Source organism: Caretta caretta, chromosome 15 (assembly GCF_965140235.1).
Source record: "Caretta caretta isolate rCarCar2 chromosome 15, rCarCar1.hap1, whole genome shotgun sequence".
NCBI lineage: Eukaryota > Metazoa > Chordata > Testudines > Cheloniidae > Caretta > Caretta caretta.
The window spans coordinates 27,207,923-27,234,874 of NC_134220.1; the positions used below are offsets into that span (position 1 = coordinate 27,207,923).

At 39.4% G+C, this 26,952-nt stretch overlaps 1 protein-coding gene across 3 annotated transcripts; it reads right to left on the bottom strand.

Annotated features, from left to right (window-relative positions):
• Positions 1 to 76: 76 nt before the first annotated feature.
• Positions 77 to 25,454, bottom strand: ZCCHC8 (zinc finger CCHC-type containing 8). 3 transcript variants are annotated; one of them, XM_048822209.2, is made up of 14 exons: positions 25,230 to 25,454; positions 23,141 to 23,183; positions 21,692 to 21,766; positions 19,730 to 19,835; positions 18,289 to 18,366; positions 17,852 to 17,955; positions 14,580 to 14,645; positions 12,229 to 12,289; positions 10,686 to 10,828; positions 9,606 to 9,748; positions 5,989 to 6,113; positions 4,802 to 4,885; positions 3,588 to 3,702; positions 77 to 1,625 (listed from the first exon to the last, which is right to left on the bottom strand). In XM_048822209.2, exons 1-14 carry the CDS (start codon positions 25,417 to 25,419, stop codon positions 799 to 801), a joined length of 2,160 nt encoding a protein of 719 aa, XP_048678166.2. In that variant the 5' UTR covers positions 25,420 to 25,454; the 3' UTR covers positions 77 to 798. The 3 variants fall into 3 exon arrangements, with proteins under 3 accessions (XP_048678166.2, XP_074976172.1, XP_074976173.1); XM_075120071.1 differs by lacking the exons at positions 14,580 to 14,645; positions 17,852 to 17,955; positions 18,289 to 18,366; positions 19,730 to 19,835; positions 25,230 to 25,454 and having other exon boundaries at positions 23,141 to 25,153; XM_075120072.1 differs by lacking the exons at positions 17,852 to 17,955; positions 19,730 to 19,835; positions 21,692 to 21,766; positions 23,141 to 23,183; positions 25,230 to 25,454 and having other exon boundaries at positions 14,580 to 14,670; positions 18,289 to 18,360.
• Positions 25,455 to 26,952: the final 1,498 nt, after the last annotated feature.

The following is a 26,952-nucleotide window of genomic DNA, read 5'->3' on the forward strand; positions in this document are numbered from 1 at the left end:
TCCGTTTTCATGTAGCTGTAGTAACAAGTTTCTTACTGGAGCTTTGATGCTTGAGAATCAACCATTTTTGAAAATATTTATATGAAAACTCATTTATTAAACCTCTGTACACAAGAATGAACAGGTATGTACAGCAAGTTTACATAAAGAATGATGTTACAAAAGGTAGAAGTGGTGCTTAAAAACTGACCCACAATTAATTTATAAAAAATATCCGAAATGGTGAGGATAATGCTGGTAATCCCTGATTATTTCCATCTGATTGCCAGGACTTCATGTGGAGCATTTTAAAATATTGGAATTTTTAAAAACTGTAATAATATATTAAACTTATCTACAGGATAATTAGCAAAATGTAGAAAGAGCAGACTACTGTACAAAGCACAGATAAAAACCACCATTCCACCTGAAACTCACCATTAACGATAGTATAAATCTTAACCAAAATATTAAACAGCAACCGAAGACTCACTGTTTTAAGAGGTTCATGTATCACAGAGTGTAAAATATGCTGAACAAATAAATCAATAGTCCTTTCACCCCTTAGTGGAAGGTTTTGATTTAGTCAAGTTCTCATGTATTGAATGGTCAACACTGGTCCTGGTCAAATGGAAGCCCTGCACGAACTTAAAAAAAACAAAAAACAAAAAAACACTAGGGAAGAATGCAGAAGAACTATATTAGTCCACTCTTAACTACTCAGATGTTCTTCACAAAAGGGCACATGAGAGATTATCCAACTTGGTAGATACTTTAAGTTTCTTTTGGGGGCACCATAAAACCTTAAAGGAAGACAAGTTAGTCTGAAGCCTTTTTGTTTTTTTGCTGGTTTCTTGGGGAATTCTTTAATACACTTCGTATTCGAAGATAAACACCAGTTGATTCTGCCATATTTTCAAACTCAAATGGTGTTATCCCTGCCGCAAACTTGCTCATGTCAGGAACAGGATTTGAATTTTTTGTAGATGATTCAGCACTCGTGACCACATGAGTAACACTTTCATTTCCTCCATTGTTGATCTCACATTTTGAGCCTGTAGTGCTGTTCTCCAGCATGCCTTCAGAATCCACATGATCAGTGTCATCTTCCTTTAGATCAAATAATCCATCCCCTGAATTAGGGTCACTTTTAGAATGTTCAGTTCTGGATATCTGCATGCTAGTATCTGATATCCCAATTTCCACTGCAACCAGCTTCTCAGATGTTCTTCCTTCTGGAATAATGTCCAGTTCATTCCTAGATGGTGATGATGCAACAGAGTTTCCAGTTAAAGGTGTATCAGCAGGTATATCAGAGTCACTATTTGTACTGTCTGCCTGCTCAAGTGCAGCCCAAATCAATCGCTGCTGCTCCTCAAGTTCTTCTAGGGTCAAAGTATCCTCATCCATGGCTGAATCCCCCACTCTTGGCTGAGCAGAATCATTGGAAGGAGTTGATGCTGGAGTATTCCTGCGAAGAGAGGCAGTAGGCGCTGGAGGTAAAGGGGATGTGAAGTTGGGTGGAGTACGTGGAGGAGTTCCTCGTGGCAGTGGGGGCGGAGTTGCAATCGATGGAGACCCAGGTGGCAGTGGAGGTTGGAACTGAAAACTGTCATAAGATAGAGAACTGTGTGGCATTTCCAAATCTAAAATTAGAAGATTAAATAAATCTCCATTAGTAGTACTGAGGCTGTAATTCCTACTTTACCCTACTTTTAATCAGATTTCAAATCTAAAATATACTCTTTGGTTAATACCGTAAACTTATGTTCTCAGCCTTTGGAACCGTAACAGCAGCTTATGGCGGTATTATTCCATATCAGCTGAAAAGCCTATCCTGATGCTTACATTTTTGCACGTCCCAGTATCCTTGAAACTTGCCATTCTGAATCTGCCATTTTGGATTCCAGAGGGAACCCTGATGGCTGGTTTAAAAGCTGCACTTTTAAATGCTCTTAAATATGGATAATACTGAACAAAGTTTGAAGCCAAACCTTAAAGATTTTAGATCCAAGATGTGTGGAAATTCCCTCCTCAGTTTGAGGGAATCCAGAAGGGCAGCTGGGAGAACTGCTATAGAAGATTATTCTCAAATTTGACTTCTTAGAACATTTAAAGAAGAAACCTTTCTGGTCCTTTAAACAGCCATTAAGCTTTCCTCATTCTAATTCCTCCTAAAAATCTCACTTCTGTTGCAATCCACAAGTTGTAAGAATGGAACAGTTTAGAATAAAAAAAATTGAAATTATCTCCTTCTGAATTTTCTACGACATTTTATCTTTGCTTCATTTAAACTATTAAGTCGTCAGAGCAGGGAACTCTTTGGGGCTTATTCAGGGTCAAACGCGCTGTCTGGTGCTATATAAACAGTATTCTTGTTTTTGCACATTAGCCCTTCAAATTTATTACTTTAGTAAATATAAAATGATACCTGTAACCAGTAAATTAGAGAATTCTGTGGGTGGCAAACCCAGTTGATTAAGTCTACCATAAAAATCTAGGGAGAACTAGGAAAAATTGTTTCACTGATTTAGATTTTGCCTCCCAGCTTTCTTATATGGTATACTAATATTCAACACTAACACATGTTAGCTTGGAGAGTATATTTTTAATCCTGTTTCTATTACAGGAATTTTCTTAGTTCAAACTAACTTATAATCAGGTAAAATTCATGATTTCAAAATGTGTAATTTCCCACCCCCTAATTCTAAAAAGTGGATTTAGAAAAGTGCAAGAGTGACAGCCCTAAAACTAAACAGTTTATCCACAGAGAAGGTATCTGCAGTACAAGGTTCCTTGGCCCTCATTCCCAATTTGTGCCACTTCTGTCTACCTTAGGTAATTATATGACCCCTATTACTGTAGTCTAACAACCTCTCACTAATGTATACATTATCACAACATCCCTCTGAGGTAGAAATATTATAATCCTAATTTTAGAGATGAGTAACTGAGGTTCAGAGAAGATAAGTGACTTGCCCAAGATTACACTGGAAATCTATGGTAGAGGAAAAACTTGACCCCAGATCTCCCAAACCCAAAGCTAAATGCCCTAATCACTGGACCATTCTTATGCCTTCTCTCACTTAAGGGTGAAAAGCAATTCAAATTCTATGCCCACTTGACAGTTGGTCTCTTCTGAAAATACCAACGACGGCATCAGCTGTAGCAAGAATACCTGTCCACCAAAATTTGGATGGGACCAACTCATGTTTCTGTGGGTTATTCAGTGACCCAAATAATAATGGTCACTACTGAACCAGTCTAGATTGGGAGTGGCAACCTAAAGATTCCACTTCTCTTGGGCTGAGCTATAGCCCTCACTCTCTTACAATACAGAGTAAAATACTCTGACAAAGAATACTGGTAAATTACAGAAGACCCAACTGTAATCCAAAATAATACAAGCATTTGACAAATATGGTTAGTTCTCTATTTTAGCAGCACAGTTAAAATATCATACAATACATTTAGATAATGTGTCAGTAATTCAGTATGAATTGAAATATTGATAACCATGTTAGCATTGAAGTCCACATTTCACTACAGAGTAAGGAGAGAGTTATTCTGAAAGTATAAAATCATAATTGCAAAAAAGAAAACTATACCGGAATCCATGTCCATGTCAGCTACTGATACTGCTGAATTGTCTCCTTTTACCTTCTTTGAATTGTGAGAACTTGATGGATATGCAGACCTTTTATTGCTAGATTTTGGACTTGGCTGAGGAAAAGTCAGCCAGGAAAACAGAATACAAATTAGTATTATATACAGGTACTCTGATGTGATATAAGGCAGCAAGATTTCCTGCTACAAAAATACTAATTATAATCCTCACTGATCTCAATTTGATAGCTCAATATTTTGCTTACAAAATGGACCCTGTCAGAGAAACTTGAGACATTTAATGTAGTTGAATAAAAAACCCCAGCAATCTTGTTTAGTTTTTCAGTGGTGAATGAGAAAGGAATTTTGTCTGCATCCCTATTAGAGCCTCAAGAACACTCCTTTTCTCCATGCTTACCCAACTAGATCTCATGAAGCCACCATGTCACATGAACAGGACATTTCCTTTGTAGCAATCTCATAGAAATTGTTCTTTAATTACCTATAGAACAACTTAATGCTTTACTCTCAACTCCCATAAAAAAGTCTGGTCAACTGTAATGTACTTCCAGCTTAAGAAACAGGAGACTGAAATTAAACCTACTGTTCCTCGCGTCAAGCAAGAAACACTAGGTTGGAGTTAAACATTTACAGTAAGGTCTCAGAGAAAGTTATGTAACAAAGTTGCCACATATGTCCTGTAAACATAGTATTAAGCTGTTAAACCATGAAACATCTGAAAGCATGCCTATGATAATCAACTATAAAGTGGACCTTTAGACAAGTATGGAATTCAGATATAGTCCGCACAAAATTTAAAACTTAGGCATATATCCAAATGGAAAGCTAACTGTTCCTACAAACTATGAACTAGAGTCTTTCAGCACTGGGTTTAGGAGATGATCAGATAAAGAGAAAGGAGTCTAAGTTGTTTTATAAGATAGTAGTTTTTGACATCAAACAGGCGGCCCAAAAGATTAAAAAGGATATGGACAAGAGGAATGGTTTATTCAGGGGCTACCTTCTTGTCTCGTGAACTGTTTTTGGCTATTGTACTGATGAAAACCTCAGGACTTCACACCAAAACCCAATACCCTCTATTAGCCATCTTTGGCCAAAGTTGGAGGCAAGAGACCAGTGACAACTGGTAACATCAATACAGAAATACAAGATTTTTCCAATTTTTTGTATGCAAACATAACACAAATATATTCACCGCCTGAAAATTAGAAAGGTAGCTAGCAAAAACGTCCTTCTGTTGAGATGGCTGCATGGGTATGGAACCAAATATCCTCCATTCCTACAGGAAAAAAACAAAAACAAAAATCAGCAATAAAGCTCGACATTCAGTAAGCTGTGGCTAATAATGCACATGCAACTATGACACACATGATATGGACTGAGATTAGTAAATGTTCCAATCAGAAATTTGTCTAACTGGGAAGGAGGAAGATCCCTAAATATGAATTTTTAGCAAAAAAGATGAGCTCCATTCCAACTTGCAAATATAAATGGTCTGCTGCATAGAGCTATATTGGGTGAGAAAACACAGCACCACTTTAATGAAATATTAGCCAATTTTGTTGCAAACCTCTTATTCAAAGTTTGTAGTGTAGCTATTAAAATTTTGTTCAGGAGGAAAAGTGAACATAAAGAGCTACAACTTGAATAAAGTCTTCCTAATTATTAGTAATAGTTAAGCTAAAACCTATGACAATACATTCAAAACAAAGACGACTGAGGCAAAGCTACATTAGGAGGCCACTCTTAACCACCAGATAGAAAACAGTGTAAGGAATAAAAAATTCTTTATGGCACCGTCCAACATCAAGGCTCAACAGGTGCCTATTTAACTGGTTTCTTAACCTGCCCCATTTTGTCCAAGTGTTAAAAGATGCATTACTCAACTTATACATCAATTCCTGAGACACATTATGATGTAGTTTTTGTTTAGCAAAGATAAAGATTATATGGTACAGCATTGCTATGGTAACACTCATTTCAAGAACATTTTTTATATTTAGAAAATTTAGATCCATATGAATAACGTGCATTCAGCTTTGTTTTAAAAATACTGGCATTTAAGTGACAATCTGAATATCAGCATCAGGTACAGTATTATATGCTCCTGTCTCATAGTGGAAATAAGCAGCATTATACATTAATAGCCTCCTGGAGGTTTACTAGCATCAGCAAAAGTCCAGATAGACTGTTTATTGCACAGGTTTCTTCAGAGATCTTTATTAACTTTTAAATACTTAATCTCCCCCCCCACACACAAATAATGGCTAATTCAAAACAAACTTATTTGAAGTTGACTATCAAAGTTTGAATAATCCATAAGTAGGTAATAATGTTTTGTTTTAGAATACCACACCAATTGTGTGTAGCATATATACTTACATCAGAGATCCCACTTGGAGTAGACATATTAAAGCCCGGATAGTTTATTAACTTAGAAACATCGTAAGTGACACACTTGTTTTGTTGATAGGATCTTTCATCTTCTGTTTCACAACCAGTAGCATCTATAACAAAGTATCATAAATGTTAATATTGCTACTGAGGAAAAACGTTAGAGAAAGAGTTGCAGCAGAAAAACACAAACACGTTGCAAAGTTGAAATACAGTTTAGAGAAAAGGTTTGCAACCAATGTAGCAGGAATATAGTGGCAAATTTTCTCATTAGATGCGTGCACAGCTTCCACTGAAGTCCCAACTAAAGCCAGAGCAGTATTCTGACACTACTATTGGTATCCTTGCAGAATTTGGCTCTAGAACATTACATCTGTTGTTTGATCCTATGTTCTGTGTCACTAGCTTGTGTTCTTTCCACTCAGGGACTTAAGACAGGTCTGGAAATCATTGCTCTCTTTTTTTTGGCTGTGGGAGTCAGTCTTCATTACCTCAAGGAATTGGCATAGCTAGGGCAGATAAGGAAAGAAGAGTGGCACACTACACAAGAGGGTAAAGAACCAGCTTTGCTTATTCTTGTTCCACTGACTCGAGTAATGTTCCAATACTGGTCTCTTTGGGGTCTCTCCTTAATAGTGTGATACTTAAGGAAACCCAAGACTATAGTGGGGTGGTTATGTGGAAAAAAGTTTCTCCACAACAAGAAAGTTGAACAAGGAAAGAGGGCAAGGGAAATATTAATATTTTTATAATGGCCATACATAAATTATAGTTTTCCTGCTGCCAGACACTGAATTAAAATAATAAAATGAACATTTTCTCATGAGGTTTCATCAAGAAGCACCACTGTCTGAAGTTTTAAAACCAACTAAAACACTTGATAAACTAGGAATGTCCTCCATCTTCTTTTAACAGATTCAGAATTGGACAATTTAACCAAGCTAGGCACAGAGCAACACAGCCCTGAGAAACAAATATCTAAGACTCTGGCAACAATTTCTATGTGGATGTGGTTAATGAACCATTAACTAAGGACATGAGTGTGAAAGGAGATACAACTTAATCTAAGTAAGCAAGACTTATAAGGTTAATTAAAGTTTTACAATAAATGTTGAAGTGTGTGCAAAGCCTGTGTAAGGAGAGTGGATAGGAGAAATGTGTGCTAACAATCTGTGCTAGTCATAGGCTTTATTGACGCAGTCTGGATCAATTGAATTTTCTTGAGAGAATGAACTGGAAGAGCAACTGATAAAGAATAATGTCACTCTGAAGAGAAAAGAAGATTAATTATTTTTTCCATCATCTTAAATACCTCAGTCAGGTAATACACATGATAGGAAATCAGGAGATTGTCTTGTATCGTTGCTACTTAACTGTGGGGATTGAGAATAATCAGCATTAAAATGTAACGAAACTGGCAAACTACTCAGTAATAAATTAAGTCTTTGGGTTTTTTGTTTAAAAAAACAGAGAAGAGAACTTGGGCTTTGATATATGCTCTAGACTAGTCTGAATGAGGGAGTACAAAACACTAATACAGAAATAATTACGGAACTTTGAAAAAGTGTGATCAAGCAAGACCAGGTCTGACAGCAGGTCATATATGAAACTTAAATAGCTTTTCCACAAACTCCATGGTCTAGTATCAGAGGTTTAAAAGATAGTGAGATCAAAGGGACAAAATCCTTCCAACCATGTGATTAAGTCATTTCAGCAAGAGCAGAGCTGCTTCACTGTCATAGCAAAGCTAGGTGTCAAGCAGTATTGGTATTTTTAAACATGACTGGAGAAACTAAGAGAAAAACTGGCTCACAGCAGTCTCAACCTTTCCTGTAAGGAGCACATCTGATGCAGGAAGAAAACAGCTACCAGAGAAAAAGAATGTGTTATGTGAGGGCTATTGCTATTATCCCTATTTCTATCCATGCATTCCCCAAAAGCCAAAGACAAATCCATTAGCTTTGCAGCATGCCCTAAAATTGAAGCTCTGGCACTCCCAGAAATGGTTATAAATCCAAGCTTTAGCACGCCAAGATCAAAGTCAGTGTCAGAGCCCAGGACCATTCAGAAATATTGCCTTGTAACCAAACCACTCCTTTTTAAATCAGGACGGGGTGGTGGTGGTGGTGAAGTCATGTGCCTCTGCGGACAATTGTATGAACACAAGGAGCTTGGCTTGTTTAGCCTAACCAAAAGGAGGCTGAGGGGAGATAGGATTGATTGCTCTCTATAAATATATCATAGGGATAAATACCAGAGAGGGAGAGGAATTATTTAAGCTCAGTACCAACGTGGACACAAGAACATATACATATGGATATAAACTGGCCATCAGGAAGTTTAGACTTGAAATTAGATGAAGGTTTCTAACCATCAGAGGAGAAAAGTTCTGGAACAGCCTTCCAAGGGAAGCAGTGGGGGCAAAAGACCTATCTGGCTTCAAGATTAAACTCGGTAGGTTTATGGAGGAGAAGGTATGATGGGATAACATGATTTTGGCAATTAATTGATCTTTAACTATTCACGGTAAATATGCCCAATGGCCTATGATGGAATATTAGATGGGGTGGGATCTGAGTTACTACAGAGAATTCTTTCCTGGGTATCTGGCTGGTGAATCTTGCCCACATGCTCAGGGTTCAGCTGATTGCCATATTTGGGGTTGGGAAGGAATTTTCCTCCAGGGCAGATTGGAAGAGGCCCCAGGGGTTTTTCGCATTCCTCTGCAGCATGGGGCACGGGTCACTTGCTGGAGGATTCTCTGCCCCTTGAAGTCTTTAAACCATGATTTGAGGACTTCAATAGCTCAGACATAGGTGAGAGATTTATTGCAGGAGTGGGTGGGTGAGATTCTGTAGCCTGCATTGTGCAGGAGGTCAGACTAGATGATCATAATGGTCTCTTCTGACCTTAAAGTCTATGATTCTATGAATTATTTTGCAGTCTATCTTCAGTAGAACGCCAGGATGACCAGACAGGGACATCTCCCACACAGGAGAATGTGAAAACAGGAAAAAGAGTAAACTAAAAGTAACTCTACTGCAACCTTGATTGTTTTCATACCATCTCTCTAAACTAGTGGCAATTATAACTAAGGCTACGTTTATGTCATGGAGGTCATGGAAGCCGTGACATTTTATGCTTCAGCCCCTAGGTCTGCGGGACTGGAGCTAGCAGCCAGTGGGGCCCCAGCAGGAGTCCAGCAACAGGCAAGGCTTTTCAAGGTCTCCCTGCAGGGTTTCAGTGACAGGTGACAGCCTCTTCAGGGTTCCAGCACAGACAGCCTTGCGGGGGCAGGGGGGCGGCGCGAGAACACTGCAGCTCCCAGCCACCACGGTGGCAGGGGAAACTGTCGAGCCGCAGCAGCAAATGTCAGACAGGTCACTCTTCCGTGAATTTTTGTTTATTGCCTGTGACCTGTCTGTGACTTTTACTAAAAATAACCATGACAAAAATCTTAGCCTTAATTATAACCCACAGTCAATGTCAAGCAACTGGCAAACTTGTATACTCAAGAGTTCAGTAGTTTCATTCTTCCTTTAAAGTAGGAAGGGAATGCGTTACCTCTACAGTCAGCTAGACTTTCATAGCTGCATACTACTTACTTTTTCCATCATAAAGTGCAAGTCCTGAATCCTCCAGTTCAGCCTCTTTGAGCCAACCTGGTGGGTAACCCAACTGGCGCATGCGATATATAAATGGAGGAAGACTCTTATCTGTGACACCAAGCGCATCTTGAAGTTCTTCACTAGATAGAACATAGGAATACCAAAACTCAAAAATAATCTTCCTAGAACCATTGTTATATATTTTAAGACTTTTAGTTGATTTAAGATTAAGTTACTCAGTTACAGAAGTCTCTAGTTATAAAAGCAAGACAGTCACCTTCTAGAGGAAAAAAAATTGAAGTTGTTTCATTTGTATACCTTGTTAATCCCTTGGGATATCTATTTGAATCATTCTATTAGATGCAGAACTACATTAATGTTAAAAATTACAAAGTTAAATGAGAAATCAGGAAATTAGAAAGCTAAAATTCACATTCTAACAGTTCTCATTCTGACATTAACTTGCCTATACAATGCAAATAAATGGATGTATGTCTAAATCTAGATCTTAGAAAGTTGCCTCTACTATGAGAGCCACAATTCATTCTGGATTTGTGAGATGAAACTTATAACCTTTAAGGTAATCTGTATAGCAAAAGACATCCTTCCTGTAAAGCTAGATTAAACTGAAGTGCTGTCTTCTTGTTAAACAGGATAGCCATATTTTATATAGAAAAAAACATTTTAAATGAAAAGCTTAAAATTTCCTGAATCCAGCATGAACTGTTAATGGCCCTAAAAAAGGGTCACAGGAACCACAGAAATATTTGTAGTCTCCCTCATTAAAAGACTAACCTGAGGACTCAGTACATGTCAAATCAGGGAAAACTTTGGACAGGGTAGGATTAATGGGGAAAGTTTCAGCATGAAAAGAAAAACTTGAGGAATTTATCAACACATGAAGACATTTACAAAAGGGGTCTTAACACAACTGATGATATAGTTACCAAGAGAATTATTATACAGTAAGTGACAACTTTTGTACATTACAAATAGCAGAAAAGTTATTTGATGCGTCTGTGAGAAGTCAGTGACCCAATCAATGTGTGGGTGGGTGGGGGGAGGGGGGGGAAATACCTTATTATTCCTGGTTTAAACTTCCCAAACCTCTCTTCTACTTCATCTGCATGATAACGTTGCTGAAAGTTCTGGTTACTTGCTTCACCACAGGCTTCCATGAACTCTCTTCTTTTCTCACTTATACGGGTAGCGTTCCGCGGCTTAAAGACAATAGAGTTGGGAGACTCACCATAATGCAACTTGCAATTTAAGCACACAATTCACTCAACCCAAACCAAGTTATTAAAAGCTGCTTGAAAGTTACCCGTCAAGGGCATGGAACACATCTTACATCAAAAGACCAAGGCCAGCTCATTGTTTCACTGAATGGTTTCATTTTTATTATAACTTCCAGTGTAACTTAGAAATCTGCCAGCTTCAGTAGGAAAGCTAGAAACATGTAAAGAGACTTTTCTTTAAAAAGGAAGGATCAAACTACACCTCTACCCAGATATAACGCGACCTGATATAACGCAGGTTCGCATACAATGCGGTAAACTTCCGACACGCTGCTCTGAGCAGCGTGTTAAGGGTGCCGGGCTGGGGCCGAGGGGTTGGATAAGAGGCAGAAGGTCTCAGGAGGGGTCAGGGGCTCCCCCTGCCCCAGGTCTGGGAGGCAGGAGCGGGGGGTGGGGCCCGCAGTCCCAGAGTGGCCCGGGGGATTCGTGGGGGGCCAGGAGCAGCCCGCTCAGCTTCCCTCACCCCGGCCCCAGCTGTGTTACTCAGGGGAGGGGATTTGGGGGAAGGGATCCCCCCTGCACTCACCAGCAGCGACGGAAGTGGAGCAGCCTGGCCCCAGCCCACTCCACTCCGCCAGCTCCCAGCTGCAGTGCTCCGCTTCCCACCAGCGGTGAGCACGGGACCTTTCCCCAACCAACATGTCTGGGGCTGGGGAAAGGAAAGCAGAGCGGGCTGGGGCTGCATCGCTCCGCTTCCCGCTGCCGGTGAGTGCAGAGGGCATCCTTTCCCCAACCTCCCCACACTCACCGGTGGTAGGAAGTGAAGCAGCCCAGCACCAGCCTGCTCCACTCCACCAGCTCCCAGCTGCGGCACTCTGCTTCCCACCACCAGTGAGTACAGGGGTGTCCTTTCCCCAACCTCCCCACACTCACCGGCAGTGGGAAGCGGAGCACCGCAGCTGGGAGGTGGCGGAGTGGAGTGGGCTGGGGCCGCATTGCTCCGCTTCCTGCCACTGCCAGTGAGTGCCTGTTAGGGGGCAGGGGGCGAGGGGTCTCTGGAGAGGGCAGCCAGGGAACAAGGAACAGAGGGGCCAAAAGAAAGTTTGATATAATGCGGTTTCACGTACAACACGGTGAGATTTTTTGTCTCCCGAGGACCACATTGTATCAGGGTAGAGGTGTATTATGCTACGATAGGCTCATTTAAAATACTGATTTAAATCTCTGAAGTTACAAGTGTTACGGAGATATACAATACAGTTATTCATCTTTAATTAAAGATCATGACCAATATGATTCTTCCCATTCTACAAATGTCCTGTTGCACCGAAATATGTTTTGTGTAATTCAGAGACAATCTTAGATATTGAAGAAAAGTTTACCTTTGGACAATCTTTCATCTGATGCTCTTCAGAACCACAATTAAAACAATGAGGTTTTGGCCTGTTTAAGGAAAGCAATAAAATAAATTTATATTGTAAGTTTATCCCTTTAAAAGTGTACTTCTGAAGTGAAGTGCATACTTATTCTTCATTATTCTATTACATGCAGAGATTTACATTAACTTGAAATATATTCAGTTTTAAGAAATATGTAAAGTAACTTGTGTACTATACCTAAACATACATCTTCCTCCCAATTTTTATAGTTTAAACAAAAATAAAAAAAATCACATCTTCCTATTTAAAAAAAGTGTTTCTGTTGCTGTTAGGTGAAACATGAGAAACTAATCACGGAGAAAGCCACATAAAGCACTATCAAATGCAGAAAACAAAAACTGAAAAGATAAGAATTGAAGTAATATTTCCAGACAGAAATTAGATTATGTCCCTTTAGGAAGATAGTGACCATTAAAGAACTCTCTTTCCTTTGACTGAAATATGTTTTAATGAAAGTTATATAAATGTCAATAGTATGCTAGTTGCTTTGCAAATAGCTAGCAAGGTAAGATCAGGTTTCTGCCCCCCATACCTTACAATCTAGACAACCAGGGCGTAGGGGGCTATCAACCCTGTAATGGAAATATTGTGGGGGTTCTGCTGCCATGTGAACTCATGTAAGCCAGGGGGAGGGGAAGAGGCATGGAGGTGGCAACAGGACTCCCTGGGACTAGAGAAGCCGCTGAAGGGATGGGCGCAGGACCTGGAGTGGATGGAGAGGCTGTGGTGCCACCTGGGATCAAGTGGGGGAGCAGGACCTGAAGGGGCTGGAATGGGTCTAGTAGCAACCCTGGGATCCTCCTTCCCAGCCTGGAGCCAGCTCCCAGTACCTCCCACTCTGCTCCCCCATTTGCAAGGAGCTTCCACGCTCCCTGCAGACAACACAAAGGCTGGGGGAAAAGATGGAAAGGAGAGAATTATAAAAGCGATGTAGTTGAAGGATTCAGTTAAAAGGACACTATCTACTTCACAGATATGCTGTAAACCATTATTTTCAGATGCTATACCACCACTCTGGATTATTATAAGAACATTTTAGAAATCTCATTTACTTGCTAATATGCTCAATTCACTGTCTGAATTTCTCTCATCTAGGAAAATGAAATTTGAAGCCAGTTTTAATTTTGTTTGTTGTCACAGATTCATTTTCAGGTTCTTAGTGCTTCAGTGATTGGGTCTGAAGAGAATACTATCTTGTCTAAAAACAATAGCTCTTGGAATTTTTTTTAAATCATAGAAGTGTTTCTATTGATATTTGATTTTAAAAAGGCTGATTTTCAAAAGATTTAATATTTGGGCCAAGTTTAAATTTAGTGCCTCTTTGAGCACTTGCTTAGTTAGTTCCCTGTGTGCATGGTCACTTTTACCAATAGGATAAGGGAGAGCGGATAAAGAGGACAACCAGGGTTGCCAACCCTCTAGGATTGCCGAGTCTCCAGGAATTAAAGATTAATCTTCAAATTAAAGACTACATCATGTGGTGAAACCTCCAGAAACATATCCAGCCAAAACTGGCAACCTTAAGGGCAACCTAGGTTTTAAGGTCTCTTAAAAGGGGTTTGTTTTTAATGACAGAATTGAAGGAGAAGGGGGAGGCATATTTGTTTTCTCAGAAGGTATGATTCAAACTGATTTGGTGCAAATTGTTCTCTCAGAATACTTTATCCACCATCTAGAAGTATCTACAGCGCAACATGGTTGCAAATCTACTTTTCTTTCAAAACGTAATATTTCACTTGAGTATGCAGAAGATTATAGAAAAGCTAAACTGAACTTGCCCCCATGACTACTATTTACATTTGAAATAAGGTATTTCAGATGCTGGAAAAACTAGGCAGAGGGTCATCCGGAATTTCCAAAGTGATCACTCTGCTGTAATTCTACTTTTCCTCACAATGGCTACACAAACTACTCCAAGATCATTTTCTATTAAATGCAGAGAAAACAGACAAAACAAAAAACGCTGCATAGAACAAAAGCTATGTGACAGCACGTCAATGCAACGATGACAAGGACATTTATTTAAAAATGCTAGCTAGAAAAAGCGAGCAAAACACAAAACCAGTTAGTTCAGAAACAGATTTTTCTTACACATCAATTTGACTGCCTCTCTTTTGAGCATCCTATATTCCAAACAACCCAAAACTTTTCTAGTGCAAAATTTGATATTGTTAACTTAATTTAGGACCATAAAAAGCAATTTATTCCCCCACATACTGGATCCTAAAATGTGCATTGTGACTATTAAAAAGTTTTTAAATCTGAAAAACTTTATAGTTAAGATAAATACAAACCTTTTTGCTTTTACTTGTATTTCTTGCCCGTCCAGAGAGAGAATATGGCTGAAAACTTGCTGGTATCTTAGATTTCAATAAGGAACTGCTACTGTACAAAGCAGAATTTCAATCTTGTTTTAATTGACAGCGATAGTACTTTATACAGAAAAATGTCCCCATGGGTTAAGCTACAAGCGCATCCTCAAGAATAAGTTTCAAGTAGGGCTGTCGATCAATCACTGTTAACTCACACGATTAAGTCAAAATTAACTGTGATTAAAAAAAACTAATCACAATTAATCGCACTGTTAAATAGAGTATCAATTGAAATTTATTAAATATTTTTGGATGTTTTACATTTTCAATATATTGATTTCTATTACAACACAGAATCCAAAGTGTACAGTGATCACTTTATATTATTTTTAATTAAAAATATTTGTACTGTAAAAATTATAAAGAAATAGTATTTTTCAATTCACCTAATACAAGTACTGTTGCACAATCTCTTTACTGTGAAAGCATAATTTACAAATGTAGGGTTTTTTTGGTTACACAATGTAAAACTTTAGAGCCTACAAGTCCACTCAGTCCTACTTCTTGTTCACCCAATTGCTCAGACAAACAAGTTTGGTTACAATTTGCAGGAGATAATCCTGCCCACGTCTTGTTTACAAGGTCACCTGAAAGTGAGAACAGGCGTTCATATGGCACTTTTGTAGATGGCGTTGCAAGGTATTTGCGTGCCAGATATGCTAAACATTAATATGCCCCTTCATGCTTCGGCCACCATTCCAGAGAACATGCTTCCATGCTGATGATGCTCATTAAAAAAAAAGAGTGCGATTATTAAATTTATGACTGAGAATTTAGGACTCAGACCCATGGGGACTGAGACTGGGGGGGAGAATTGTGTCTCTCCTGTTCTGTTTTATCTGCATTCTACCACATATATTTCATGTTATAGCAGTTTCGGATGATGAACCAGCACATGTTTGTTTTAAGAACACTTGTACAGCAGATTTGGCAAAAACGTAAAGAAGGTACCAATGTGAGATTTTTAAGGATAGATACAGCACTTGACCCAAGGTCTAAGAATATGAAGTGCCTTCCAAAATCTGAGAGGGACGAGGTGTGGAGCATGCTTTCAGAAATCCTGAAAGAACAACATTCCAATGCGGAAACTACTGAACTTGAACCACCAAAAAAGAAAGCCAACCTTCTGCTGGTGGCAGCTGACTCAGACGATGAAAATGAACATACGTTGGTCCGCTCTGCCTTGGATCATTATCAAGCAGAACCCATCATCACCATGGACGCATGTCTTCTGGAATGGTGGTTGAAGCATGAGGAGACATATGAATCTTTAGCGCATCTGGCGCATAAATATCTGCGACGCTAGCTACAACAGTGCCATGCAAATGCTTGTTCTCACTTTCAGGTGACCTTGTAAACAAGATGTGGACAGCATTATCTCCTTCAAATTGTAACCAAACTTGTTTGTCTGAGCAATTGGCTGAAGTAGGACTGAGTGGACTTGTAGATTCTAAAGTTTTACATAGTTTTGGTTTTGAATACAGTTATTTTTTTGTACATAAGTCTGCATTTGTAATTTCAATTTCATTATAAAGAGATTGCACTACAGTACTTGTATGAGGTGACTTGAAATATACTATTTTTGTTTTTTTACAGTGCAAATATTTGTAATCAAAAATAAAAGTGAGCTCTGTACACTTTGTATTCTGTGTCATAATTGAAATCAATATATTTGAAAATGTAAAACATCCAAAAATATTTAAATAATTGGTATTCTATTATTAACCATGTGATTAATCGCAATTTTTTTTAATCACTTGACAGCCCTAGTTTCAAGTTACAGAAATTCCAATTGCAGTCCACTATAAACTTATTCACTGAAATATCTGTACAAAGGAGTCCCCACCTGAACGCTTGACTTACTCAGTACGTATTGCCACCTGCCAAAACAGACAGAAGCTTCCTTGGCTAAGCCTAAAGGGAGTCTTCCTTTGGCCTTGCCACTAGAAGCTAAATTAAGGTGTATGTCACCCTTTATATATGTAAACAGACCTCAGAAATAAAAAGCAACAGATACATTTAAAGAAAATATCAAGGTTGAGACCAAAAGGTTTATTTCCCCCCACCCCCTGCAAAGTCTTTCCCTTCTCCTTTACTATCAGACACATCAAACCATCCTCTTCTTTCATGTAGCTACTTTCTTGGAAGCCACTAAAATATTTACATTGACCAGAACCCTACTCTCTAAAGTACTAAATAGTAGAGAAGCTGTGCTAATTTCAATTTCCTGACAGTTTACGAAAAAGCAGACGACAGGAAGAGCAAATTATAATGTGATGTGTATGCGGTCAAAAGGCAGACATAACAAACCCAGGTTGGCCTGCTAAACAGATGGGATTTCTCACTCACTGCAGGCACACTTTAAATCATTTACAGAATTATAAAGCAATAGGGCAGACATTTTGGGCTTCTGGACTGTGAATGTCCCCCTTTACTACAGTCCTAACAAAATGTAGAGATCCTAGAAATACTTTGTGGCGCTTTAAACAGACTTTGGCCTTTTTGCAGGCAGGAAGTGAATGGGAAGGAGAAGAGAAGAGGATAGAACATCCAATTTCTGTTTGTATTTTTTTAATATATATAATTTCTTCTGAAATTAAGAACTATCACATAAATAAGAATGTTCTACCTGAGTTCCAGCTCTCAAATACTGAAGAGAGCAACTGGAAAAATGGATTAAAATATTCTCTGCTTAAATATGACTCATTTTCCCCAAAAAATTTCAAGATGTAGTTAAAATTTAGTCAAAACACCAGAGTACATTTAGGATTTGTTAGCTCTCCCTCCTCACCACTTTAAATAAATTGCTTTATAGAAGTAAACAGCCAGCATTTCTGAAATAAGCAGTCATTCCAGAGCCTGTCACACGTGGTCCCAACAGCAATTCTTGGATTGACAGCAGAGCATGTTTATGGGAATGCAACATTCATTCATGCAGAACATGATTCCTTCAATGAACAAGTCAACCATATTAGACATCTATCATCCAACTACTTTAAAACTTTTGAAATACTAGTAGTAATAATAATACTTCAGTTGATTTCAGATACAACACTGATATGACCCAGCAGACTGTCATAGTTAGAAGTTTTAAAAAAAAATTGCAGAAAAAGTTTTAATCTCAACTTTGTGTCTGATTGTGTTATTTGGTTATATAAACAGAAAAAGGAGCTCCATTTTACTAAACAGGATACTTGGGTATTTCCCATCCTTCTGTCAGCTGTGGATTTTCATTTAATATAGGTTGTCCCAGTTTATCAAGACAAAAATTGGTAAAATACAGAACACTTCCTACAACCTGTTGAAAGAGTCAGAAAATTGTCAGTATTTCAATCAGATTACCTGATATTAGAAAGGCACAGTATTTTAATATTTCAAAAATAATGGAATTAGTTTATTTCCTATTTAAGGATTTAAACATAACAAAAACATCCCTCCATGCCTTCTGAATGTACATATAGGTAAATTTTCCAAGTATTATGCAGCTAAAGCACCATGAATTCTAATAAAGTCAATCAGAGTTACGTTGCTAAAACCTTGCATATCTTCATAATGACATTGTGGACTAAATGTAAAAATAGAACTTTGGAACTATTTGTATTACCAGTGAAGAATATAAAGTTTAACTTACACTGAAAGCTTCCTTAATTTTTTTTATTGTATTAGAGCTTGTCACTTTATGGTCCTCTTCCAACAGAATACTGGATGGCTAATATGAAAAGTCAAAAAAAAACCACATAAAAAACTCCTTAATTGCTGCAAATAAAACACAGATGATATAATTGCCAATTCCAGCTTTTCATTGCCATGTACACACAAATTAACCACATGCTAGTATATGAAGTATGAGACTTGTAGGCTAGTGGTAATACTGTGTACAACCCAAGATGCAACATGGCTAGAACCTTGGTGTCATGGGCTGAGAATGCTATGGAGGAAACATGCTCGGCCTCTGGGACGGCAAGAAGAAAAGGGAGGGTTGGGAGGAGAGGGTGAAGAGAAATGCCGTGTTTCACTTAATGAACTATCTCCTTCCAAACGTTTAAGAAAAATATACCATTTGTAAGTAGCAGGAAAAATCTTTCTGTAATTTGGATACACTAGCAGTGTGATATTGCAACCAAAAAAGTGGAGGGAAAAAACCCAAACCATTATCTTTCTATAAACTCAGACTTTAAGACCAGAATAGTCCATCATGATCATCTCGTCTAAACTCCTGCACATTGCAGGCCACAGAACTTCATCCACCCAACTCCTATCATAGGCCCATAACCTCTGGCTGAGTTACTAAAGTCCTCAAAATATGATTTAAAGACTTCAAGTTACAGAGAATCCACCATTTATACTAGTTTAAACCTGCAAGTGACCCACACCCAGTGCTGCAGAGGAAGGCAAAAAAAACAACTCAGGATCTCTGCCAATCTGACCCGGAGGAAATTCCTTCCCAATGACATATATGGCAATCAGTTAGACTCTGAGGATGTGGGCAAGATCCACCAGCCAGACATCTGGGAAAGAATTCTCTATAGTAACTTAGAGCCTTCCCCATCTACTTTGCCATCACCAGCCATTGGAGATATTTGCTGCTAACAGTCGCAGATCAACTACGTGCCATTGTAGGCAGTCTCATACTCTCCACAAACTTAACTGGTTTCAAGACTGAACTTGATAAGTTTTACCCCACTACTCCCCTTGGAAGGCTGTTCCAGAACTTCACTCCTCTGATGGTTAGAAATCCATGTCTAATTTCAAGCCTAAACTTGCCGATGGCCAGTTTATATCCATTTGTTCTTATGTCCACATTGGCGCTTAACTTAAATAACTCCTCCCCCTCCCTGGTATTTATCCCTCTGATGTATTTATAGAGAGCAATCATATTTTCTCTCAGCCTTCTTTTGGTTAGGCTCAACAAGCCAAACTCTGAGTCTTGTCTCATAAAATAGGGTTTTCAGTCCTCCGATCATCCTAGTAGCCTGAACCTGTTCCAGTTTGAATTCATCTTTCTTAAACATAGGAGACCAGAATTGCACACAGTAGTCCAGATGAGGTCTATATTCTTTGAACTTATATACCTGAGGCTTAACATTGAAGTGGGTCCTTTCTGGTTCAGCTCTCTGTTGCTCCTCATATTTTTGAACTAAACTAGAAATAAAATCCTCAATTTCTTGATGATACTGCCTGCAAAAGGTAGAAATATAAGAGAATACAACAGACTGCATGTGTGTATTTAAGGATTCCTGAAACTGAAATTATAAATTTTGATCACTGTATTAAGTTACTTTGTTCAATGTTCAGGATAAGAATTTTATTTTGGAACCTTTTATTGCTAGATGTGTACATCTTAAGGTACAGCTGGTAAATCTAACTTTCATGCTGCCCCAATGTAACCAACACATCACATCTATAAATTGGAAAAGAAAGACGTACAAATGTATTAAAAAGAAAATTCAAAACTGCAACCATGCTATTTAATATATTTTTTGTGGATTTCAGAACTGGATTAAATAATGAAAAGAAATTAAACATAGACAAATGGAACTGGATGCCACATATCCAGCCACATAGTTAGATCAAGATTAGAACAAAAAAAAACCAAACAAAAACAAAAAATCTGGTTTTACATTAAAAAAATTATAAGTAACTACCAAGGACAAGGACACTTCCATAAGTAGTGTAAAATATTGGCTAAATATCAAGAAAGACTTTGTACTTGAGAAACTATTCCACAGTCCACTTTCTCAAGGAAAATGGTACAAGTCCCATTGCTTGGAATGCTTAAATTAAACTGGATAAAGTACTACAAACTGGCTCCAAGTAGGATATAGGACAAGGGAAAAATAGAAACAGAAATATACTACAGACCCAATAGTTATATCCCTCCTCCAACTTTTTCAGATTTTACAATACTTCACACTTTTCCTACTCATTTGGCTGCTCTAAAATTGACTGAGACAAACCATAAGCATCAGTTTGTGGATTCTTTCAAAGATATTTTCTTTTTAAAAAATGATGTATATGAACAGCAGAAAAAGTCTAATGACTGTTTTAAATGAGAAATAAGTTAGCAACAACTCCAAATATTCCTTTAAAAAGAATATTCAAAATTTTGCAATACTAGTAACAAAGAAGTTAGTAATATTAGACTGCATGCTAAATTTCAGCCTTTAGTACCTATTTACAACCAAACTCCTGATGGCTTTATACTTTTATCTAATAGTTCTGTTACTTATAATACTGCAAAACAGTAGCAGCTATATTTAAAAGGGACACAAACAACTGTTAAGTGACATTTCTATCTGAAAAGGTACGTACAACTGTTAAAAGTAACCCTTACTATACTTAAAATTAGAGAAAAAGTTTTCAGTTTGTTCATTTTGTGCATTTGAAAGCAATATATATATTATATATAGTCCGTTTCACTACACTGTGGCCAGATGACCTTCTTATCAGAAACACAGAGGTCTGGGGAACTCAGACTCATTTTCCTCGAGCCCTAAAAACGGTGATTACTAAAGAAGCAGCAGAGCTGAAACTGAAAATAAGAAGGGCAGCTGACAGGTGTGTGCATAAAAAGGAAGGGAAGGAGAGGTATGTCTGAGAATATTTTGTATTGCCAATCTTGTGCCCATCTAAAGAGAGGCTTCTAAATATAAGCACTAAATACCCATTTCAGAACTTAAAGGATGTTCTGTCAAACACCTTTAAAAAAAGGTTTCAGAGTAACAGCCGTGTTAGTCTGTATTCGCAAAAAGAAAAAGGAGTACCTGTGGCACCTTAGAGACTAACCAATTTATTTGAGCATAAGCTTTCGTGAGCTCACGGCTGTTACTCTGAAACCAGTTGGAAACAGGATATTAAAGACATTTTGCTATAACTGAATAAGTAACCAGGGTACAATAGGTTTATATTAGACTGTTGTAACACAGCCATAGATGGGTTAATACATGTCACAGTTGCACACTAACAAATCCCAAACAAAGGCAATCTTAAAAGGGAATTAGACTGACACTTTATTAGCAGGGGAAGTTACTTACTTTGAAATAACGTTGTTCATAAATAAAATCTGTAACAAAGGTCCATCTAACTTAGAACTGTCCACTGAAAGTCCACTGGAAGGAAAAAAAGATACTGTAAAGTTACTGTGTAATTACTTTCCCCTCCTTTCTGCAAGAACAGTGTGTGCAGCAGCCCACCCATTTTATCACAGCAATGCCACTAGTCAAGGGGACTCTCACTTTCCCCAAGGCAGACACGTAGTAGGCTTGGCCAATACAAATGCTATTTGCTTTTCACCGATTCTGTTATTCTAGGCTACAGTTCTCCCACGGTTTAAATCCAGTTTTTACACCTCAAGCAACGCAGCAGGAAATGTCAATAAGTTGCTTGAAAGACTATTACTGCTTTCCTCTTACTAGTAATTGGCACATGTAAGAAATACAACAGGCTGCAGTTTAACTCAAAATTGACAGATCACCACAAATATATGTATTCAATTAGTATTTATTCAGTGAGAAATTTCCAACAGGTCAAAGTGATTATCAGATCTGATCATTATTGTTACTCAATTTCAGAGAAATCCATTTTCCTAAAGGTTATGTCAACAGTTATTTATATAAAAAGATAAAACATCTTTAAATTCTACATATTCAAGTCTGAATGCACAGAGATCGTGTCCAGAGTGCTCAGACATTTTAGAAACCCAATAACTTTAAACACAAACAATAAATGAAACCTTTTCTAGAAAAGATCATTTTATACGTTCACGGTGCTCGTGTAGAAGATGGTGATTAGGCAAGCTACCTATGCTCTAAAAGGGTCTATGTTAAATATACTCATTGATTAGATCTTGTATTACTAAGGGCATGTCTGCACTACAAAGTTAAGTCAGTGTAACTATGTAAGCATGCACACTACAGCAATTCTCCTGCTGCTGTAACTCACCCGCTAACACAGTAAATCCACATGGACTAGAGGCATAAGGCTTAGTCAACATAGTTCGGGTTACTTGCATTGCCTGTTGGCTGTCAGGTTAACTGACAGCTCTGTGAGAGGGAGGGGGTGTTCCAGCTGTGAGCCCCAGCAGTACTGACAGCTGGAACCTTGCTGCCCAGTACTAAGAGCCCAAGCCGTGGGCTCCCCACCGAGTTCCCAGCTGGAGTCCAGCTGCCACCCAGAGCCCTCAGCTCGAGCTCCCAGCTGGAGCCTCGCTGTCACTGGGAGAGCCCTAGGCAGCAGCCAGGCTCCAGCTGGGAGCTCTGCAGGGAGCTGAGAGCCTGGGCTCTCAAACCCCCATCCCCCCGCCTTAAGTCACTGTAAGCGCTCCTGGTGAGGACACGTACCGCCAACAGAAGGAGAGTAGTGTGAACATGAAAAACTGCAGCAATTGCTGTGGTGGCCGTAAGTTGGCCTAACATAGGTCCATTTTATGTCTACAATACACAATTGCTTGAGTGTTCCAACTTGAAAAGTCAATATTAACATACCTTGGTCGTGTCAGAATCTTCAGTTTTCTTCTAAGTTCTTGATGTTAATTACTTGTCAAGGAACACAGGTTTCCTCTATATTAATCATTAGAATCAAAGTATACCACTTTAAGAAAGAATCAACTCTTACAATAGTTGTACTGAACAGCGAACAGGATTTTGGGCTCTTTCACTTACTTTACTGCACTACATAAAGCCATTCATAAACTCACCAACCAAAAAACTGAACTTAGAGGGCTAGAACAAAGTGAGTGTGAAAAGCAGATTTAAAGAGAGAAAATTGTCTCTTTCTAAACACAGACTCACAATATGCACACATACCACAATGATGGTATTTTGTCTCTACTTGATAGGCATCTACTCTGGATGATACATCACTCCCATGGCAGAAGCTATAGTTAAAATTACTCAAATAAAACTGACCAAAGCAAGCATTACAGGGAGAGAAAGCAATGCAAGGAAAGTCAGAAGTAAATGGAGAACTAAGATATGGACAAGTTCAAGCCTAAAACTATAAGTTGTGAAAGGAAATTTAAAGAACCAGACAGTGATCATCATTTAAAAAACCCCACTATACAAAGACAAATATGCTGAATAAATTAAGAAATACAAACAGGCAGGACTAACAGTCACATTTGGCCCTGGTATACATATTTCCTCCACAAATACCTTCATCCCCACAAAAGGAAAAAACATTAAATTTAAAAGGAAACACCAAATACTTTACTCAGTCCAACAGTTTCACAGTTTGAAAGTGCCAAGAAATACTTCGCAGTTAGACTAAACAAAACAGGAGAATAAAACTTTAGCTACAAAGAGCATTTCCGAGTCCACCTTGTTGTCATCTTGCTTAAAAACAAGTTAACATCTGAGACACTGGTAACTCGGGACGCAGTGTAAGACTACAGCTTTTATTCTGGTTTAAAATTCAACATAAAAATGTACAAATTGATTTTTAAATTCTAAACTATAAGACGCTTATTGGTGCTTTCCTTTATTCTGGAAAACAAATAGGTTGAAGTACCAAGAGAAAAATTGTTTTTTAAATACACTTTCCATCTCATTTACACATTTTTAGTTGTAACACAAGATGATCAAGAATCCAAATCTTTCCACCACAAAAACAAAAACTGAAAACTCAAGGCCAAAGAGGATGAAGAGGAATTCAGACCTGCCAACTCTCTTTCATTTGAGGAACGAGAGCCTTCTCATTTTAGATTAATTGGTAAAAAATTGTTTAACTAACAAAAACACAAGCCAACCAACCCCCAAAACCCGCATCTCTCACCCTCATATGATGAAAAGGACTGTACAAAAACTATTTCATTTAAATGACTCTAAAAAGAATTGCTCTTCAAGTTACTTACTTACCATTTTGTTGGATTACATAAAGTTACAAAATGCAAAAGTAATTCAGAACAAGGCGAGCATTGCATCCATCCCTTCAAACTAAAAATGATCTTTTAAACGGTCAAAGCTTGAGACAGCCGCAAAAACATGACCCTCAGACCAGCCAGGGATCTTTTTTCTTTACTGTAACATCCAATACCCCTAGGAATCCAGACTTGTTTCAAACTATGATGATTTGAGTTAGAATCACTTTTTTCTTTAAAGGAGATTTTTAAAACAGCTCATCAAGCCATACTTTGTGTTACTGCCCAGATGACACAGCCCCGGAGAAAATCACTACGACCTGAGTGAGGTGGCGGAACTCACAGCAAAACCCAAACTAGACTCAGTGACCACGGAGTAGCAAGGCCTCACCCCGGTGAAGCAGAGACCACGTTCATTGGGGGGTGGGGGGAGGAGGAGGAGAGAGAGAGTTGAGAGGGAGGGAGAAAGACACCCCGCCGCCGCCACCCCGGCAGTAGGGAAGAGGCAGCGCCCCTCCTTTGGGGGACAGTAGAGGGGCTGAAAGGTTTTGTGCCTCGCGGGCCAAGGAGACTCCTCAGCCCAGGCCCCGGAGAAGCAGGAACTGAGGCTGCGCCGGAAAGGAACCAGCATGAGGGTCGAAACTAGACCGCGGTTCGGGCTGTTCCCTGCCCGGGGATGAACCGAAACCAGGCCCAGATCCCTCCTGTCAGGATATTCTCGGACCGCAGCTGCCGCACCGTCTCCTCGGAGTCCCTCAGCCGCTCCCGCAGCGTCTCCTTGGCCTCCTCCAGCTCCTCGTCCTCCTCGAAGCGGGTATGAAGCGGCTGCGCCGTCGGGGCCGCTGCCTCGTCCCCGTCCAGCTGCTCGAAGAGCTCGCGATCCCCGAAGTCCACCTCCGCCGCCATCTTAGGCTGCGGCAGGAAGCGGGGGGGAGCGGTCAAGGGGCAAAGGGCAGAGGTAACGGCCGCCGCAGCCGCTCAAAGCGCGGAGGGTGGGGGAGGAGGGGCGGAGCGGGATCTCCAACGGGAACGGCCTCGTCACCGCAGAGTGGCGGTGGCCTCCAAAGACTGCAAATCCCGGCATGCAACAGCGCAATTTAATCATAGCGGTTTATAGGCCAACGACGCTTTACAGTGTAGCATTAGAAGTCCAGGGGGCGGGTCTAGAGCAAGAAGGAGCGTGGCATGTTGGGATTTCTACCCCTCCCCGCTAAATTCTAGGTGGCGCATTGTATGCTGGGATTTGTAGTCCAGAGGGGATGGTTTGGGCTGAATTTGAAGATTTGGCTGGTGCCACAATAATGTACATATATGCACAGAAGGATCTAGCATCTCTTGTACATGTAAAAAGGGAACATAGATAGGATCCAATGCTAATTTTACTCTCCTATGGTGAAAAGGATCCCAAAAAGCTGTTCAAGATCTTCTGAGGACACTCTAGAAATACAAAATATTAACAGTGGTTCTTAAAGAAGCAAATATAGGACTTTCCAACTAATATGAGAAATAAAACCCATCTTTCAGATGACAGAGCCTGGATGTAGCATTGTTTGTTGATGTTATTTATTACACATAATACTGCAAATCTCTACCCATAGCCTGTGCTCAGAAACTAGCTAGAACCACCTGTATAGAAAGGTAGGAGCTGAGAACAGACTACCAAAAAGCTATTGCTATACTTTTACTAAATGCATAGATAGCAGGCACAGCAGAGCGCTCTCCCCTTTGGCCAGTGATTTCTTGAAAAAATGTTACTGTTTTCAGCTTACGGCTTACTTCTTCAAAAGATAGACCTCACTAGTTTTAACAGGGGTGGGGAAAGGTACTCCGCAAAGCTCATCATTTTTGCTTATATCAAGCATGGTAGATTGCCCTTAAAGGATATAAATAGGACCCGACCAAATTCACAGTCCATTGTGGTCAATTTCATGGTCATAGCATTTTTTAAATTGCAAATTTCACAATTTCAGCTATTTAAATGTGAAATTTCATGGTGTTGTAATTGTAGGGGTCCTGACCCAAAAAGGAGTTCTGGGGAGTCACAAGGTTGTCAGGGGAGTTGTAGTACTGCTACCCTTACTTCTGCACTGCTGCTGGCAGCAGCGCTGCCTTCAGAGCTGGGCAGCTGGTGAGTGGTGGCTCTGACTAGGAGCCTAGCTCCGAAGGCAGAGCCGCTGCCAGCAGCAGCCCAGAAGGAAGGATGACATAGTATGGTATTATTACCCTTACTGCTGGGCTGCTGCCTGTAGGGCTGAGCCCTCAGTCAGCAACCACCACTCTCTGGCTACCCAGCTCTGAAGTCAGCAGCGCAGAAGTAAGGGTGGTATGGTATGGTAATGGTATTGCCACCCTTACTTCCATGCTGCTGCTGGCAGAGCGCTGCTTCAGATCTGGGTGCCAGGCCATCTGCCGCTCTCCAGCCGCCCACCTCTGAAAGCA

Excerpts from the sequence above, each read along its gene's own strand:
- ZCCHC8 (XM_048822209.2), bottom strand. The coding sequence starts at position 25,419 with ATGGCGGCGGAGGTGGACTTCGGGGATCGCGAGCTCTTCGAGCAGCTG. Across the intron at positions 21,767-23,140 it reads AAGATTCTGACACGACCAAG|TGGACTTTCAGTGGACAGTT; the intron begins GTATGTTAATAT and ends TTTTCCTTCCAG. Across the intron at positions 12,290-14,579 it reads ATACAAGTAAAAGCAAAAAG|GCCAAAACCTCATTGTTTTA; the intron begins GTTTGTATTTAT and ends TTCCTTAAACAG.